At 36.8% G+C, this 18,372-nt stretch overlaps 1 protein-coding gene across 1 annotated transcript in view; it reads left to right on the plus strand.

The window, feature by feature from the left end:
* The first annotated feature begins 10,671 nt into the window (after positions 1 to 10,671).
* RFX6 (regulatory factor X6) overlaps positions 10,672 to 18,372 on the plus strand; it is a 56,366-nt gene continuing 48,665 nt past the window's right edge. Inside the window, exons 1-4 of the mRNA XM_005551665.5 lie at positions 10,672 to 10,900; positions 11,204 to 11,360; positions 14,112 to 14,235; positions 15,966 to 16,027. Of these exons, the coding sequence (XP_005551722.3) occupies positions 10,678 to 10,900; positions 11,204 to 11,360; positions 14,112 to 14,235; positions 15,966 to 16,027 (566 nt within the window). The 5' untranslated portion in view covers positions 10,672 to 10,677. The remainder of the gene's footprint in view (positions 10,901 to 11,203; positions 11,361 to 14,111; positions 14,236 to 15,965; positions 16,028 to 18,372) is intronic.

The following is an 18,372-nucleotide window of genomic DNA, read 5'->3' on the forward strand; positions in this document are numbered from 1 at the left end:
CGCCCACCACAACACCCGGCTAATTTTTGTATTTTTAATAGAGATAGGTTTTCACCATGTTGCCCAGACTGGTCTTGCACTCCTGAGCTCAAGTGATCTGCCTGCCTAGGCCTCCGAAAGTGCTGGGATTACAGGTGTGAGCCACCTCGCCCAGCCTGCTTGTTTTTTTAAAAAATGTAAACACGATTAGCAAACAATTGTCATCTAAGGATAAATAAAAGTGGATTCTATCTATCACTGTTCTATTTATTTTGCACTTACATTTTTTCTTATTTTATGTGGAGTCATCAAAATTGAAATTTCACTTCACAACATCGTAGATTGTTAACTGAAAAGACAATACAGGTGAATTGCATGTGCTTTCTGATACAAGAATCAAGAAAAAATTCTACATGCAATATCATATTAATTAAATCGTGCTCACTATTTGTCTGTGAAAATGAAAAGAAACTATCTCCTGTTCTTTAAAAGAATCTGGAGAATGACTCAGCAATTTCCTGGTACTAGCCCCTCCACTCTACAAAGTAGAGAAAGTAAAACCCAGGCAATTCTGAAAGCATTTAGTGATAAACACATTCACAGAGTGATGGATGTTGCCTGGTGTAATTTCCCAACAGGTGTCCCCAAGGGGATGGCATTGATCCCCTTAGTCTTTTTCTGGCATAGAAAGTATCTGGTGTACTTACTTGTATTTGTGAACAGACATCTGCTTGTCCCAGTGTGCTGGATATAACATTGTCGTTTTCTACATGTTGTGATCTGAAACACCAGGGAAGTACTGCTGAGACAACAGAGGGATTGTGATTACGGTCTCCTTCTTCAACCTGCTCCTCCTTAGCCAACCCCCCAACTCTCTTCTTTACACTGCCCTTCTGAAGGAACCAATGCTAAATTATAATCTTGCTGAAGTCCAACTTTATCATGCCTCTTAAGATTTTAGACCATGGCTTAGGCTGGGATACATTCTCTTTCCTCACATATTCTAAAGGACAATTTTCCTTGTACAAATGTGAGAAATTTATAAAATATGATACTCTATTGCTAATATTCATTTCACATATTTGATGAACTGCTTCTGAGGTGGGAACATGCATATTTCACAATTATTTCAGGTAATTCTGATGCAAGTGGCTCAGCTTCAAAAAGCACTGCTCTAATCTTTGGGTTGGGTATAGCCAATCATCTCTTCTCTTGACCTAATGTTTACTTACTTATTGTGTTATTCTATTGTTATTTATCCTCTGCAGGCACCCAAAAGTAATGTTATGGAAAGAACAGCATTTACTCAGTTCTTCCATTTGATAAATAGTCCAGCAAAGATGATATATTGGGCTCAAAAGCTTTCAAACAGAGTGAGGAATGAGAAATAAATGCATTGTACACACTGTCTTAGAACCACAGCCTTGAGTTAATAGACATAGTTATCCATTCCACTCAGTGACACAGTACAAAACTAGTAATTTAAACAAAACTAATTTGTTTAGCTTGAGGAAATTACATGAGTTCTGAAAAGAGTTATTGATTTCTATATTGTATTTTTAAAGCAGTGTATTTCATTAAAATTGCTAATGATTAGTAGATACTATTGTGGTATACCAGGAAAGTGATTAAAATCAGCACATGAACATCTAATTTTATAACATGCAAAAAAATTGGAAGGCTAAGAAAAAATAAAAGCTATAATCCTAAATATTAATGGAGGAGAGATTCTAAGTAAAGGAGCCATTTAGAGTGTATTTCACAACTGAGCAATGATGGAGAAGTACATTGAGAAGAAAAACAGGTTTGAAGTCAGCTATTGATTACAAAAAATTCAGGGCAAATTTGTGAAAAATCATGTGTGCTGCCCTAAATTTTAGATAATTTAATTGCTTTTGTGTTGTTCACGACAGTAGATAAAACATGCCTAAAAATTCACTCTATAAGACATTTAATTTTAATTATTTGCCCTGTTATAGGAATATTAGGACTGAAAAGCAGTCTGATTTGGCCCATTCATCTCAAATGAGCACTGATAAGACAATGAGCAGTTAATTTCCTTCATCTTATAGGCTACACATTACGTTTTGAAATTAAATGCTTGATAAAATGTCATACCTTGTCACATAATTTATTTTCTGAAGTAATAGATACTTCAGCCCCAAAACTACTAGGAAAATGTGTGGCAAATAGAATATATTAACTGAAATTTAAAAGTAGAGTTTGCTTAGCCCTCAAACACACTTAATTTATTAAAAGGGTTTAGGGTTCACACTTGGAATATCTTATTCTGTTTACATATGTAGAGTGTGTCTTTTTGTAGACACTTCATTTCAAAGAAGCAGCTGCATAATTTTCTGGATTTGGGGGTAGAAGGAGAGATCTGCTTGCAAAATTACATTCTACCTATGACCAGAAACTTTAGGAAGCTGTTTTAGAGTATAATATGGCACCCAAGTTATTTCTCCCCAAAATAGGACATGTGTATATGTCTGTATGCATGCATCCACTTGTGTGAGTTCTGTAAAAAGTAAACTTGAAAATAAAGTACATATAATTTACATATACACAGACTTACAAAGTAAAAATTATTTTTCATTTGGTATATTTGTGTGTATTAGTGCATTTGATCTTTATATGATCCTTTGAAGTAAGTTTTATTATTCAAAATCTCTCTCACCTTTGAGTTCCTCTGTTCCCCTTTAAAAAAATAAAAAGCACACAAAACGCCCTCAAAAGCAAAAGATGAAAAATCGCTTCACACTTACTCTTCAAACAGCTTCTCTACTAGCTGCTACTTCATCATCTCTAAAGTTCAATTAACTTTTTGCGACATGCAAAGCAAAAGCCAATCTGTTACTGTATCAGTTAGTTTTTGCTTCAAATTTTAGTGGCTTTAAACAATATTTATTAGGACACTATTCTATGGGTCACCAATTTAAGCCAGGTTTGGCCAAGCTGAGCTTCACCAAGGTTCACTCCTGAGGCTGTAGTCAACTGGCAGGTCAGTTAGAAATTGGTTATTTAAAATGGCTTTGTTTACATCACGTACATGTCTGGCAGTGGGGTCTTTCTGGCTAGCAGTATTTAATAGCTAGCCAGACCAACTGGATATCAGCTGAAGTAATGGGCTTAACATGTCTACAGCAAGCTAGCCTGGTCTTAGCCTCCTGGTAATGGTCTCAGAGTATCCAGAATCAGCAACAGAGGTGAAACCTCAATGCATGAGTTCTTTCCAAGCCTCTGCTTGTATGGTTGCTAATAGCTAAGTTCAGAGGCAAGATAGGAGGGTATTACCCAAAAGCATGGATAGAAGATGCATGAATCATTAGGGGCCAATATTATAACAATCTACCACAATCACCCTGTGTATATCCTCAAAATGTTCTTGAATCACTCCTTTCTTTTCTATCTTCACTGTCATAGCCTAATCCAAGTCTTCATTTTATCATTTGGTCTTCCTAACTTTCCTCCCCCACAATCCACTTACTTTTTATGATATTTTTCTTCCTAAACTCCTCAATGATTTGTTATTGTCAGTTATGATAAAGTTGTACACATTTCTTAGCTTGATCAAGCCCTCTCAAGATCTGACCTTAACTCATGGTCTTTCATGTCTCATGATGATCCTCTTCTCCAACTGGACCCAAATACTAACTCCTCCAACCAGCTGTACTTTTTCTTGCCACTGTGCCTCTGTACATTCTATTCCCTTTGTGCAGAATGTATTTTCCCCACAGTTCCACCTGTGAATGCAAACAAATCCTTCAAAGCTGATTAAATGTGACATTTTCTGTGAAGTCTTCTGCCTGCCCTTCATGTACTCTTGTTTCTGTGTTCCTAGAGGACTTTGTACACACCATCATGTTGTACTTAACATGTTGTATTCTAAAATATCAACCTCCTCCATTAGACTGAGCATTGAAAATGAAATAAAATGTCTTATTTATATTTGAATCACCAGGTCATGATATATTATTTTTGGTTGATGAATGTAAGGATGAAGGGTGCCACCAGTTTCCATTCACTTTTGTAACAAATATTTAATAGGTATCCACTATGTGCCAGCTGCTATTTAACACATACATTTAATATTAAATTTGACTTGCAACTTATATTTTTGCCATTTACTATGTGTGCTTATTACAACAGTATGTAAGGAGCAGTTCTTGAATACACATACAGCAATAAATTATTTACTTTTGTACACTGACTAATATAATCTATTTTCTTTCTTCACTATTGCAAACAAACAAGTAGTCTTACATTAATCTAAAAAAGAGCATTAGACTATCTTTTATTGGAAATGGAAAGAAAAGAAAGTTATATAATAACAAAGGTTATTGAAGACACTGGAATTTAAGGCTTAACAAAATAACTTTCAATAAAAAAATAGTAATTTTACATTCATTTAAAGGAGTGAATATTGAAATAGTTTAGATGTATTTTCTCTACACTTTAACAGTAACATTATAATAAACATATATTTTCCAAGCTTTAACATATTTTATGATTAGAATAACTTTTTCTTTCCATGAAAGACCTTCCCATTTGTCACCACGAAATACTGATTCTTTGTTTCTGTCACTCTTCCCATTTCCAACTACATGCCACCTTCCTGACCCTGATCCCTGACCAACAGGAATTCATTTCCTGGATTTCCCCCAAATTAATTTATTTTTTACATTGGTATGCAGTTATGGAAAAATGAATGGTTCTGCCAACACAGAAACTCGACCCATCAACTTGGTCTCCTGAATCATAACCAACTGAACATATTTTATTTATCTTTCTCTCTTTTTAAATTGACTCCCTCAATCCTCTCAGCCTTTTATTGATCCTTCCTTTTCTTCACCTCTCTTCTTCATTTTCCATTTCCCCCATTACTTCTCTATTATTCTACATGCAATAAGGAAAAACATATCGCACAACCAAGATTGCAGGAGGAAGAAATTAAACTTGAGGAAGGAATGTAGACCTAATCTGTTGATGTTTATAGGATAACAGCAAAACTGATAGTTCATATTTTAAGAACAAGCCAGGGAAATTTGTCCAAATTTTATAAATTTCTTCCACAGCAAAGTCTTGGACTAAGTAGTAATTCTTACCTGGCAAGAACATAGCAGATTCTTAATTTTTAAAAATAATCTGGCTGGGTGCAGTGATTCATGACTGTAATCCTAGTACTTTGGGAGGCCGAGGGGGGTGGATCACTTGAGGTTGGGAGGTCAAAACCAGCCTGGCCAAAAGGATGAAACCCCGTCTCTACTAAAAATACTAAATTAGCTGGGTGCAGTGGTGTGTGCCTGTAGTCCCAGCTACTTGGGAGGCTGAAGCAGGAGAATCGCTTGAACCCAGGAAGCAGAGGTTTCAGTGAGCCGAGATGTCACCACTACACTCCAGCTTGGGCAGCAGAGCAAGACTCTGTTGCAAAAAAAAAGTCTGACCTTTCTTATTTTAAAAAAATTACTTTATTGAAACAAAATTCACACAGAAGTCATCATTATAACCATCTTGAAGAGTACAATTCAGTGGCTTTTAGTATAGTCATAATATTGTTCAATCATCATCACTATTCAGAACATTTTTGTCATCCAAAAAAGAAACCTCATACACATTAGGGAGTCACACCTCATTTCCACTACTTCTAACCCCTGGCAAACCCATTAATCTATTCTGTCTCTATGGATTTGCTTATTCTGGACATTACATGTAAATGGATCATACAGTATGTAGCCTTTTATATCTGGCTTATTTCACTTGACATGATGTTTTTAAGGTTCATACATATTGAAGCATGTATCATTGCTTTACTGTTTTGTTTCGTTTTATTTTTTTTGAGACAAGGTCTTGCTCTGTTGCCCAGGCTAGAGTGCAATGGCTGCGATCTCAGCTCAGCCACCTGAGTAGCTGGGATTACAGGCATGCACCACCATGCCCGGCTAATTTTTGTATGTTTCAGTAGAGATGGGGTTTTGACATGTTGCCCAGGCTGGTCTCAAACTCCTGAGCTCAAGCAATCCACCAGCCTCTGATTCACTGTTTTTTAATGACTGCATAATATTCCCTTATATGGATATACCACATTGTGTTTATGTATATAACAGGTGATGAACATTTGGGTTGTGTTAACTTTTTAACTTTTATGCATAATGTTGCTATAAACAGTTTTACACAAGCTTTGTGTATGAGCTTATGTTTCAATTCTCTTGAGTATCTACCTAGGAACAGAGTTACTGGATCACATGTTTAACTTTTTGAGGAACTGTGAAACTATTTTCCACAGTGGTGGTATCATTTTACATTCCTACCAGTAATGTATGAAGGTCCCAATTTCTCCACAACCTCACTATCATTTTAAAAAATTATAGTGGGTGTGAAGTGATATCTTATTGTGGTTCTGATTTGCATTTTCCTAATGAAAATGATATTGAGCATTTTGTGTGCTTATTAGCCATTTATATATCTTATCTGGAGAAATGTCTATTTAAATCTTTTACTTGTCTTTAAATTGGGCTATTGTCTTTTGATTGTTGAGTTGTAAGAGTTATTCATATATTCTGATAGACGATTTTCAAATATTTTTCCACTGTGTGTTGTCTTTTCATTTTCTTGATAGTGTTTTTGATGTTCGCATTTTGGTGGAGTTCAGTTTATCTATGTTTTTTATTGCTTATACTTTTTGTACCACATTCAATAAACCTCTGCCTTATCCCAGGTGAGGAAGACTTACACCAAGGTTTTATTCCAAGAGTTGTACAGTTTTAGCTCTTGTACTTAGGTCTTTGAACCATTTTTATTTTTGCATATAGTGTGAAGTAGGGTTCCAAACTTATTATTTTAGATGTGGTTATCTAACTGAAAAGGCTATATATCCTTTTCCATTGAATGGTGTTAGTACTTCTGCCAAAAAACAGTATTTGTTGCTTCATGTATTTTGGGGCTCTGTTGTTAGGTTCATAACCTCATTTTACTTTTATTTGAAAGAAACAAAATGAAAGTCATTAACAGAAAGCAAAGTACTTGCTGTATTTATAAAATAATTTTGGTGAACAGAAAAACAAATTAGGAGAGACATGAACTTTCACAGAAGAAAATTTCATAGTATATGATTACTCCAGATAATACTATGCCCAGAAATAACCTAGGCAAGGAGAAGGATGTTCCTCAAAATTCTTCTGCAATGAAAGACCAAAAATTTTTTTCATTGCTTATGTGAGCTAAAAAAGATCTAAAGTTTCAGAATAAAAAGATTAGATATGTTTTATTGAAGGCTTACTCTGTTTCAGGCATTGTACTAGGTTCTTATTTATAATGTTTCATTTGATGCTTATATCAACTCTATAATGTGATGTCTTATGTCAGCAGGACCTGAGTCAAGCATTTTTCTACAAAAGCAATTTAAAGAAAGTGTTGCCAGGAGAAACAGGAAAGGGAGTAGGGGTAGCAGGACAGAGGAAGGGAAGAAGCCAAACATGGATGGGATTTTAGGAATGGTCTAGTGGGAGATGGTTTCAGCCCAATCCCATAGAAGAGCTCTGGGTTGTAAGTTGCACCTCAGATTTATCCAACATGAGGTCAAGGTTCCTAACCATCAGTCATTGGCTAAGTGCTCCCCAGGGGCACCTAGGCTGTCTCTGCCTATGGGCAATGGTGGTCTGGTAGCTAAGGGCAGTCCCTCCAAAGAAAAGTCCCAGGAGCTCTCAGGTGTTGGTCTTGGTGCTGGTATTGGAAACCAAAGGAGGCAAAAACAGGGTGAGGAGTGCCCAGAAAATGTGGAAGAAATCCAAGGGCATCTGAGCAGAACACCCACAAAATCTACTATAGATATGTACTATTTTTTCCAATTTTGAGAGAAGGAAATAGGCACAGAAAGGTCAAATGTCCAGAAGCACAAAGAGAATGAGTGCAAACGTACCTGCCTCCAAATTCCTTTTCCTTTCCCCTTTACTCTTGTGCCTCCAGTCATGAAGACACTGTAATTTGAGAACTTCAAAGAATCTTCTCTTTCAGACATCATGTGTGTTTTTTCCCCTTAAAACAGAATAAACTTTTTCAGGTATTTTTTACTTACATTCTGTCAAACTGAAAGCAGAATTTTGTTCATTATTGTATTCACGTGCAGTTTTTCCCCTGGGAGACAGTTGATAGCTTACAAAAATTTTTTAAAGAGTATATAAAACATAAAAATCTTACAAATCACTATTTTAAAAGATCATTCTCCATTTTTATCTATTTTCTTGCCTAGGACTTTATGAGGTGTTTACCACTAATGCTTTTCTAAAACAGTAGTCTCATGAGCTCAGATTTGTTATAATAATTACAAACAGCATATTAGGATATTGACAGCTTTTCCCCATCCTCTGCTTTCACCACATACCATACATTTGAGAAGGATGGCATTGACTCTTCTTTAAACATTTGGTATAGCCGGGCGCGGTGGCTCAAGCCTGTAATCCCAGCACTTTGGGAGGCCGAGACGGGCGGATCACGAGGTCAGGAGATCAAGACCATCCTGGCTAACACGGTGAAATCCCGTCTCTACTAGTCCCAGCTACTCGGGAGGCTGAGGCAGGAGAATGGCGTAAACCCAGGAGGCGGAGCTTGCAGTGAGGCGGAGTTTGCAGTGAGCTGAAATCCGGTCACTGCACTCCAGCCTGGGCGACAGAGCGAGACTCCATCTAAAAAAAAAAAACAAAAAACAAAAAACAACAAAAACAAAAACAAAACAAAACATTTGGTATAAATCACTCATGAAGCTATGTCATCCTGGGCTTTTTTTATGTTGGAAGTTTTTTGATTACTTATTAAATTTATTTACTCGCTATAGGCCTATTTAGACTTCCTATTTTTGAATAGAAGCACAAATAACTTTCACATCATTTTGTTAGGCAAACAGATTTACTTAAAATTAAGGCAAAAAGTTTACTTACTTACTTAAGTGATAATGGTTTTTGTTTCCATTGATCTGTTCAATTGGATAATTGCCAGATTTTCACGTAGTGTCTGTGTGACTTGCACACACACACACACAAACACGTTATCATGTGGTCAGTATTTAAAAAAAAAATTCCAGTAATTTTCCTGAACATTTTTCTTCTTATCATTTCATATAAGTAGACACAGTTAATCACTAGAACTCCCTTTACAGAATGAATCTGAGGGTATCTCTGTAAAGAGGCAATATTCTAAACTTTAGTACTGTACAGTTAAGCCCTCTGGCCTGAGCAGGCTCTGAGGCTTTCAGAGGACTGGGTAGAGAAAACTGGCAAAGTTGTCCTGAGGCAGTGGAGGGGTATATCCTCTTTAGGAGTTTTAGGAGGGTGGAGGGTTGAGTAGCCCCATCCTGGATCTAGCTGCTGGAGGTACCAGGTAAGGTGAAAACCTTTGACAAAGAGTTGCTGCCTTTCCCAACAAGTGGTACTAAAAATGGGGGAGATTCAAATCCACTCATAAGCTTAGCTGCTTTTGCTGTATTACTTAGACTGCATCGCTCCTTCCTATAACTCACCCTTCAGTCACCCACCACCTTGGATCCCATTTTGTTTGTTCTCTGTTAAATTTCAATGTAATGTAATTTAATATTGTCAAAGTCGAAGGTTGATTTCTGTCTCTAGTGCTGCAAGAGAGGACGACAGGCTGTAGGTTGTGATGAAGCAATGTGAGTCAAAGCAGAATCCTTGCTTTTCTCGGAGAGCACTGGGCATATAAAGACTCCGGGCGTATTTGTCAAAAGAACAGAGGGTGGAAGGAAAGGAAGATGATCTGGCAGTCAGGTAACACCAACCCCAAGTCTGCACTGACCGCTCCCACCTAAAGAGAGCACAGATTATAATTTGCCCCCATGAGATTGCCATTTTGGGTTGGAAGATTGTCGCAATTTCATTTTTCACTTAAACAAACTTCTGTTGCCCTACTGCTAGATATGAGATGAGTAATCGTCAGGGACGCGTTTAAATTACAAAATAAAGGTAAACGGGAGAGAAAGAATCTTTCCTCGGGGTTGAGGCCAGATCCTCCAGGGCTGGGAGACCCAGGAGTGCGGGCCACTGTGCGCCCTCAAGCAGAGGGTGCGTGATGAGATGGGATCTGTCCTCAAATGCTGAGAAGAGCCCTCACCAATCCCTCGGAAGGTTTCCGGAATAAAAAGCCCGGCTCCTGCTGTGCAAAGACTGAGCGGTACTCCGGAATACTTTTTCCCTGTTTCGGGGGTGCAGAGTCCAGGCCGCGCGGCCGGGTGCCCCAATAGTGTACCTTGAAAGTAGGGATGGGCCCAGTTACTGCTGGACTTTCCCTGCAGAAGAGAGTGAGCCTTCCCAGGATCTTTCTGCGAGCTCTGAGTGTGAAAACGGTCCTCCGACCAGCCCAGGTTGAGAGAACGGGAGGGAGGGGGAAGCTGTGGGCGTCCAGGGCGTGACCGGCGCAGGTGAAAAAGTGAGTTCGGAGGGAGCATCTGCCCGGACCGCAGACAGGTGGAGAAACGCAGTCCCACCGCGGCCCACCGCGGCCCCCGAGCGGTGTAGGCTGTACCTGTGCGCGGCGTCCCCTCTCCGCTGAGCCAGGGCACTCCTGAGCTTGCGGCCTCCTTCCCCGCCCCTGAGGCCCTCGGTCCCAGCCCCGCCCCGCCCCGCCCCGGGCTGGGGCACCGCTGGGGAACCCGCCGAGCGGCGCGCGCGGAGGTGTCGGGCGGCCAGGAGGATGGCCAAGGTCCCGGAGCTGGAAGACACCTTCCTGCAGGCGCAGCCTGCACCCCAACTGTCCCCGGGGATCCAGGAAGACTGCTGTGTGCAGCTCCTGGGCAAGGGCTTGCTAGTCTATCCGGAAGAAAGAGTGTACCTGGCAGTCGAAGCGCAACCCGGGGACGAGCAGGGCGGCGGGGAGAAAGGCGAAGACCCGGAGCTGCCGGGGGCAGTGAAATCAGGTGAGTGCTCTGCCGCATCCGGAGCTGGGAAGGGGACGAGAACGTATTCTAAGAAGGGCACCCAATAATAATAACGCATCCCAAACATAAGGCAGAGGTAGAATGTTCTGTCCAAATCTTTGTATTTCCTCAGTAAAATGTCAAGTAGAGACTGTCAACTCTAAGAGATTTTGCATAACTCCCCTTTCCTCCCCTCCGCCACCACCCCAGTAGGCTACTGCTTTGAAGTTAAGGTACACTTAGAGGCTACTTAGTTGATTTTATATTCTGTTTTTCTTTATCATCCCTTGAACTGGCAATCAGAAATGCACTTAAACAATGGTAACTTTTCCTCTGAAGAAGAGGATGCCGACAACCACGACAGCAAAACCAAAGCAGCGGATCAATACCTGTCTCAGAAGAAAACCATCACGCAGATTGTGAAGGATAAAAAGAAGCAGACACAGCTCACGCTGCAGTGGTGAGACTCGCCCGCAGGGTACACTGAAGCACCTGTTGACGTTTGAACAGCTAGTGTCTTCAGGATCTTTGTTTTTCACAATTTACTTCTTCCTCAAACTTTTTGGGAAAGTTTAAAAAACCAATTAGAATTTAACCCAGATTTTTTTTTTCACTGAATTTTTAGTATAGAGACTTATACGAGTACTGATGAAGGATTTGTACTACAAATAAAAACCACATTACGTTGTTCCTTATTGACTAAAACCATATTTTCTTCAAATGTAAGCATTAATGAACGTTTTTTATGATTTATTGGCTTAAATGCAATCAGTTCAGTCCTTAGACGTTTGTTATTTGACAGTTTTTGAGTTTATAAAATATGATTCTTAAAAACAACTTAAAACGAGGAAGGATCTTGACACTGCCTTTATTCATAAGAGGACAAATTAAAAATAGTGTATACTCTATAAGATGAAATGTGTTTGAAGTAGAAGACATAGAAAAATCGCTTAAGATATCACTACTAATTTAAATAGATGTTCAACTATTTTTATGGCATCTGTCATATATGATTTATAATAATAAAATATTACAAATTGGTTTTGTGGAAAATATTTTAAAACCAAGAATTTATCAGTAGGATTTCCACATAGAGTGAACATTTTGTAATATCTATCTAAAAGTAAAAACATTATATTAAACTTCCCTACATAGTAGGAAGAAATAGGAGCATACATTTCCTCACAAATTCCATGTAAAAAACAAACTAATAAAAAGGATTACATATTTACTGATTAGTTACATAACCTAATTTTATATGGAGTATGACCTAAGGAGCCTTAGAAAAATACAATATAAAGAACTAGTAAATTTTATTTTTATTATTTAAAGATTAAATTACAATTTACATATAGTAGTTTTTTTGTGATTATATGCTTGAACCCTTTCAAATATTTGAAATATAAGCCAAGTATTCATCTAAAGTTGGAGTTTAACTATTGAAGTTGACGTCGTGTTTACTAGTTATGAATATACTAGAGCAGTTAAGTAATTGAGTTAAATATCAGGGATATTTAGGATACAACTATTTGCAGCAGGATAACTGGGGCAAAAATATTTTGGTTTCAGATATATTATTGAGCTGTTTTGAATGATAACTCTCATTTTTTCCATTTAAATTGAGTGTGTGGAAATATACATGTTTCTTTTATGAATAAATGTATACATAAATATGTATAAGTTAAGATCAAAGAAAAAGTTGTACCCCAGATGAACAACATACTTATGTCTAGGACGATTCAATATTTTGAAGACAAGGACAATGCCTACTACAACAATCTCAAAATAGCAAGATGAAATGTGAACATTGTGTACATGTAATTAAAATATAATTTTTAAATAGGTAAACATTTCTCATAAAAGTTTTCAAAGTTTTGAAATTATCACACATCATTTTTGTTTGAATTTTTCACATTCTGTTCTAAAAATGAATATTATACATTTTTAAAAAGTGAGTTACTCATATTTTGTGAATTTTTTTAAGGTTATAGATTATTTCAGGGCTGTTAAAAACTAGAACTGAAAATCAAAGTGAAAAAGCTGGCTGATTAATTCCAGTTTTCTCTATCAACTAGTATGTCATCTGATTTTATGTACATATATTGATTTCATATTTTGAAACACTAGATCTTAGTTTTTGTTTTTTTTTTTTGTTGTTGTTCTTCATTAAAAAAAATGGGTGACTGATATTTTACCTGTTCAGGGAATCCTTTCTTTAGCCTTTATCTTGTATACATTAGGATATTTTAAATCAAGTCTTTGAAGGGGTTCATCCAATTTTAATCTGCAGACTCTATATTGCATCATTTCTGCATTATAATAAATATTATCTTACTATACATAAAATTGGTATAAGTAAATTTTAGTCAAAATCACCTACTGAACTGTTAGGAAAACTGGGAATGGAATCTAAAAGTTTAATTTGTACATTGCTGTTTAGAAAGTTGTAACACAAATATGTATTTATTACATTTATATAAGTTATGCTTAGTTGCAAATTAAATGGAATTACTCCAAATTTTCAAAGGTTATATAGTTATTTTTATAATATAAAGTTGAAGGTGTATATATTATGTTTGGAGATATCCATAGAGAATTACATTATCTTTTAAGTGTATAAGATGTTTTAGATAATTATAGTACTGATCACAGTAGTAAAAAGTATAGGAATAGAAATATATCAATGTCATTTGAGACTTAAGTAAAATGGTTGATTCTCCTGTGTTTTGCAAGTAAATGCATCATTGTCCTTCCCTAATTATTCAGGGCTCAGAACTAGGTTTTGAATGAAAGTGAGAGAATGTAAGCATTTGCCAGCCTGAAGCTTGGCAGCCCTTTAGTACTAAGAATGTTTTTAAAAATACCCATCATCTTCAATTTCATCATTCATATTTATATGTCACAGAGCAAATATGATGAACCATGAGGTGTATATAGAAGACCTAATATTTGTGATGTGGACCAGGCATGGTTTTATGTTGGCCATGATATTTTAACTGTACTAGCAGATTTTTCACTGGGGTTTTTGTACTTCTAACATTAATCCTTATAATTTGATTTAAAAAAAATCCAGAATAAAAGGAAGTCTACTTATGTCTACTCATTACCTCATTTGTATAGAGTCCATATTCAGAATGGGTAATAAGTCAGTGAGAAATTTGAAGGAAAAAGAAATAAAATATTTGACCTAATTTTTGTTCCTTTTTCTTAGGCTTGAAGAGAATTACATTGTATGTGAAGGAGTTTGCTTACCACGGTGCATTCTTTATGCACACTACTTAGATTTCTGTAGGAAAGAGAAATTAGAGCCAGCCTGTGCGGCCACCTTTGGAAAGGTAAACGACACATATTGGCTATAGTGACTTACAACTAAAGTCATGTCAGGCAGATAGCATGAAAACAAATTCATCTGTGCAAGTTCTCTTAGAGAACATTGAGACATTTGTTTTGCAGGCAGAAACTGTCATAAGGACTCTGTTTGGGATTGCTATATGTTTATAACTTGATTTTGAATATTAGAACCCTAACTATTAGAAGATCTAATATGAATTTAAGTCAAGCTTCGTTTAAGCAGTAGCATTTCCCTTCAAAGAGGGATGCATTAAAGTGTATAGTGGCCTGTGTTAAGAAGCAAAATTAAATGGAAGTGACAAGTCTCTTGCTAATGCAATTAGTGGTTAGTGGTTATCCTTATTTAGCTAGTCCAAATATATGAGTTTTTAAATAGGTTTTAAAATGTATTAAAAGTTCTCCTAATTCTCCATTTCTATATTTACATCCCGAGCCCCAAGATTTTATGATGGGATGGGTTAGAATTCTCTCATTTAAAAATATTTCTTTCTACCCAACCAGTATGGTTAGGATGGGAATCTGTATAACTGACATTACTATGCTTATATATATATATATATATGGGGGGGGGAGAGAGAGAGAGAGAGAGAGAGAGAGAGAGAGAGAGACATCATTTTGAGAATTAATATCAATCTCTTAAGAAAGCCTTGTTCTTTAAGATTCGTGTCATACTGTGTTTGAGAACCTAGGATACCCCAGAAAAACTTTAGGAAGCTTGGGTCTCAAATATTGTCTTTTACAAATTGAAATCCAGATTCTAACCTGTAGAGGGACTCATTGTCCAGAAAATAATGAATACTATGGTTCAGCTTCTCATTTAAAAAAATAATAGTTTATTTTAACCTATCTATTACAGAGCGAGTGTGATATTATACATTGTAATGAGGTAATCTAGGTTCTAGCCTAGACTGGACTAATTTATTGTGAGACCTTCTGAAAAGCGCTTAATCTCTTTAAAATTCTGCTTACTCATTCTATTAAGCGAGGAGTTTGGATAAGACAACTTCTGATATCTGTATTAACATTACCATTTTGTGAGTCCACCTTATGGGAATAATTCATAACTGTTTGGCAGTCATGAAGCACCTTGAAAACCTGGTAAAACTATAGACCCAGACTCCAATAAATTAACACATACATAGTTTGCCATGGAGCTCTCTAAAGTTCATGTATGGATCTTCAAATATTGAGGTCAAAATGGTTTTCTGTAGAAGACTTTTAAACAATTTTTAATCAGATCCTAATTTTAGCAAATTTAGAGAAAGGAACATACAAAACAAAAATTTTATAACATTACAAGGGAGATACAGTAAGGCAGAGAAAGTTTTATATATCCTTTTGGGTTGGGGATAGATTTTAAATTCTGGGTACATCTCTGTATGGAATTATATGAAGAGACCCAAATCTTCTCACTCCATACATAAATAAAGTAATAATTGCTTTGGTAGTACCATCAAGCAAAAGCAGATATTAGTATCATCTGCCTTGGAAATCGAGACAAGGTCAGTAGAGCACTTCAATAAAAAAAGTACCTCCCTGCCTCTGCTGATCTATTGCTTATCAATGTGTGTAAGTTATTACTTTTTCCAGACTAAGTATTCACTCACAGTTCATTCAGAGGTCAACATTTACTTTCCCCAACTAATTGGCTATGAGTGGCTTGCATTAGAACCGTATACTTTCTAAAACCTAAAGTAATCGTTTTTCTTTTTAGACAATTCGCCAGAAGTTTCCCCTCCTAACAACAAGGCGGCTTGGAACAAGAGGCCATTCAAAGTAAGATACTAATGAACATATGTCAGATTCGGCTCTTGTGCATGAAGATTGACATAAATGTAAAATAAGTATTGTCTTTGTCAGTACAAAGAGAACCAGGTATTCTCCTGATGAAACAGAATTTTATCAACTGTGAGAACTAAAAAAAAAAAAAGTAGATTTTAGAATAATGTTTAAAAGGCAAATTTTACATATGAAAATCATAATATATTATTATTTCGGCTGAAATAATTTAAATGAGTCATTTTCATAATTTTTTAAATTTCATTTCTAATTTTATTTTATTTTATTTTTTCCAAATATGAAATAAAATTTTATTTTTATTTATGTATTTATTTATTTGTTATTATTATTATACTTTAAGTTCTAGGGTACATGTGCATAACGTGCAGGTTTGTTACATATGTATACTTGTGCCATGTTGGTGTGCTGCACCCATCAATTCGTCAGCACCCATCAACTCGTCATTTACATCAGGTATAACTCCCAATGCAATCCCTCCCCCCTCCCCCCTCCCCCCTCCCCATGATAGGCCCCGGTGTGTGATGTTCCCCTTCCCGAGTCCAAGTGATCTCATTGTTCAGTTCCCACCTATGAGTGAGAACATGCGGTGTTTGGTTTTCTGTTCTTGCGATAGTTTGCTGAGAATGATGGTTTCCAGCTGCATCCATGTCCCTACAAAGGAGAAGTACCATATGACCCAGCCATCCCATTACTGGGTATATACCCAAAGGATTATAAATCATGCTGCTATAAAGACACATTTTCATAATCTTGAAGTCATTACTGAAGGCACCAGTGTCACGAAGGAGGAATGTATGAGACTAACTATAGTGAACCAAGCAGATTCCACAAGGCTCCCAAACAGCAAGGCCCAAACCAGGGGTTAAAGAGCTTCGAGTAGGAAGGAAGTGCCTTAGCATGCTTTAGGTTCTTCCTCTAGTTTTCTTTCCCAGAAAATAATTTCTTGATATCTCCTTCTTTTCTCTTCAAGACAAATGACATGCACAAATGACCTGTTTGGTCATCTCTTAATGTAAATATAAACATAAAATAAGCTGTCACACATGATCTTTAAATTTTCCTCTGTGTTGTGGCAGTCTCTGGAGAACCCCCAGGTACAGTTTCTTATTCAACAGCTATTTTCTCTGTGTGCTGTGTTTTCAGTTTCTCCTTTCCTTCTGCCTATAAGCATGTCCAGATCTCCTTTATGCTGAGAAAGAAAAAAGTTCCAACCTTCATGATTGCTCTAGTATTTCCCCCTTTGAATTGTTGCTTCCCTTACCACTGATCACATCCCTCTGACCTAGTCCGTTTCTCTACCTGGGCAAAAATCCAATGGCTGGTTTTTACTGTTACCCATCTTCCTTGGCTCCTGCCTAGCATTTGAACCAACTGATAATGCCCTCTTAAAATAAATAAATACAGAAAACTACTTCTATAGCTTCTCTGTCATAATATTATCCAGGCCCTCTTCTGTCTTCTACTGCTCTTTTTCTAGCTTGTCCACTGCCTCCTTCTGCCCTGACATCACATCCAACACTGACAAATGAAAGTATAATGTGGCCACATATTCAATTCAAAAAATTCTGGAAGCCACATTTAAAAAGTAAAAAGGAAAAAGCAAAGTTAATTTTAATGTTTTATGTAATCCAATTTATTCAAAACATTATTATCTCACTATGGAATCAATATAAAAATCATTAATCGGATATTTTACATTCTTCCTTCCGTACTACGTTTTTGAAATCTAGTGTATATTTTACACTTACATCACATCTCACTTTAGACTAGCCACATTTCCTGTGCTTACACCCACATATGGCCAGTGGCTTTATTGCTTTATTGGATAGCTCAGCTTTAGACACTTGCCAAAAAATAGGTCCTACTTTTTGAATTCTTTTGAATATGCCTCTCCTCATTGCTACTTTCATAGCCTGGCCTTGGCTCTGTCTTTCTTGTCCATTCATGCAATTTTTCCAAACTGACCTTTTAAAGTTTAGATTCAATCATATCTCTTCTATGTTCAAAACCTCTGCTGGCTCATAATTTGTATTGTTCATGACAAACTTTCCTCAACTTGACATTCAAGGTCCATCAGGATCTAGTCCAAGTTCATTTTACTATGTCACCTATTTCTCACTTTCTAGCATGTAGCCTATGTACTCACCAAACAATCATCCCAGTAACCTTTGATTCACTCCAGCTGTCAGTCTTTTGTTTAAGTTTATGCTGTCTTCCCCTGGAGAATGTCTTTTCCCCTATATGTGTGTTGAAATTTTACCCATTTGAAAGAATGTCTCTTGAACTTCTTCCTTTAGATCTTTTCTTAGTCCATTGATTTA

Source organism: Macaca fascicularis, chromosome 4 (genome assembly GCF_037993035.2).
Source record: "Macaca fascicularis isolate 582-1 chromosome 4, T2T-MFA8v1.1".
NCBI lineage: Eukaryota > Metazoa > Chordata > Mammalia > Primates > Cercopithecidae > Macaca > Macaca fascicularis.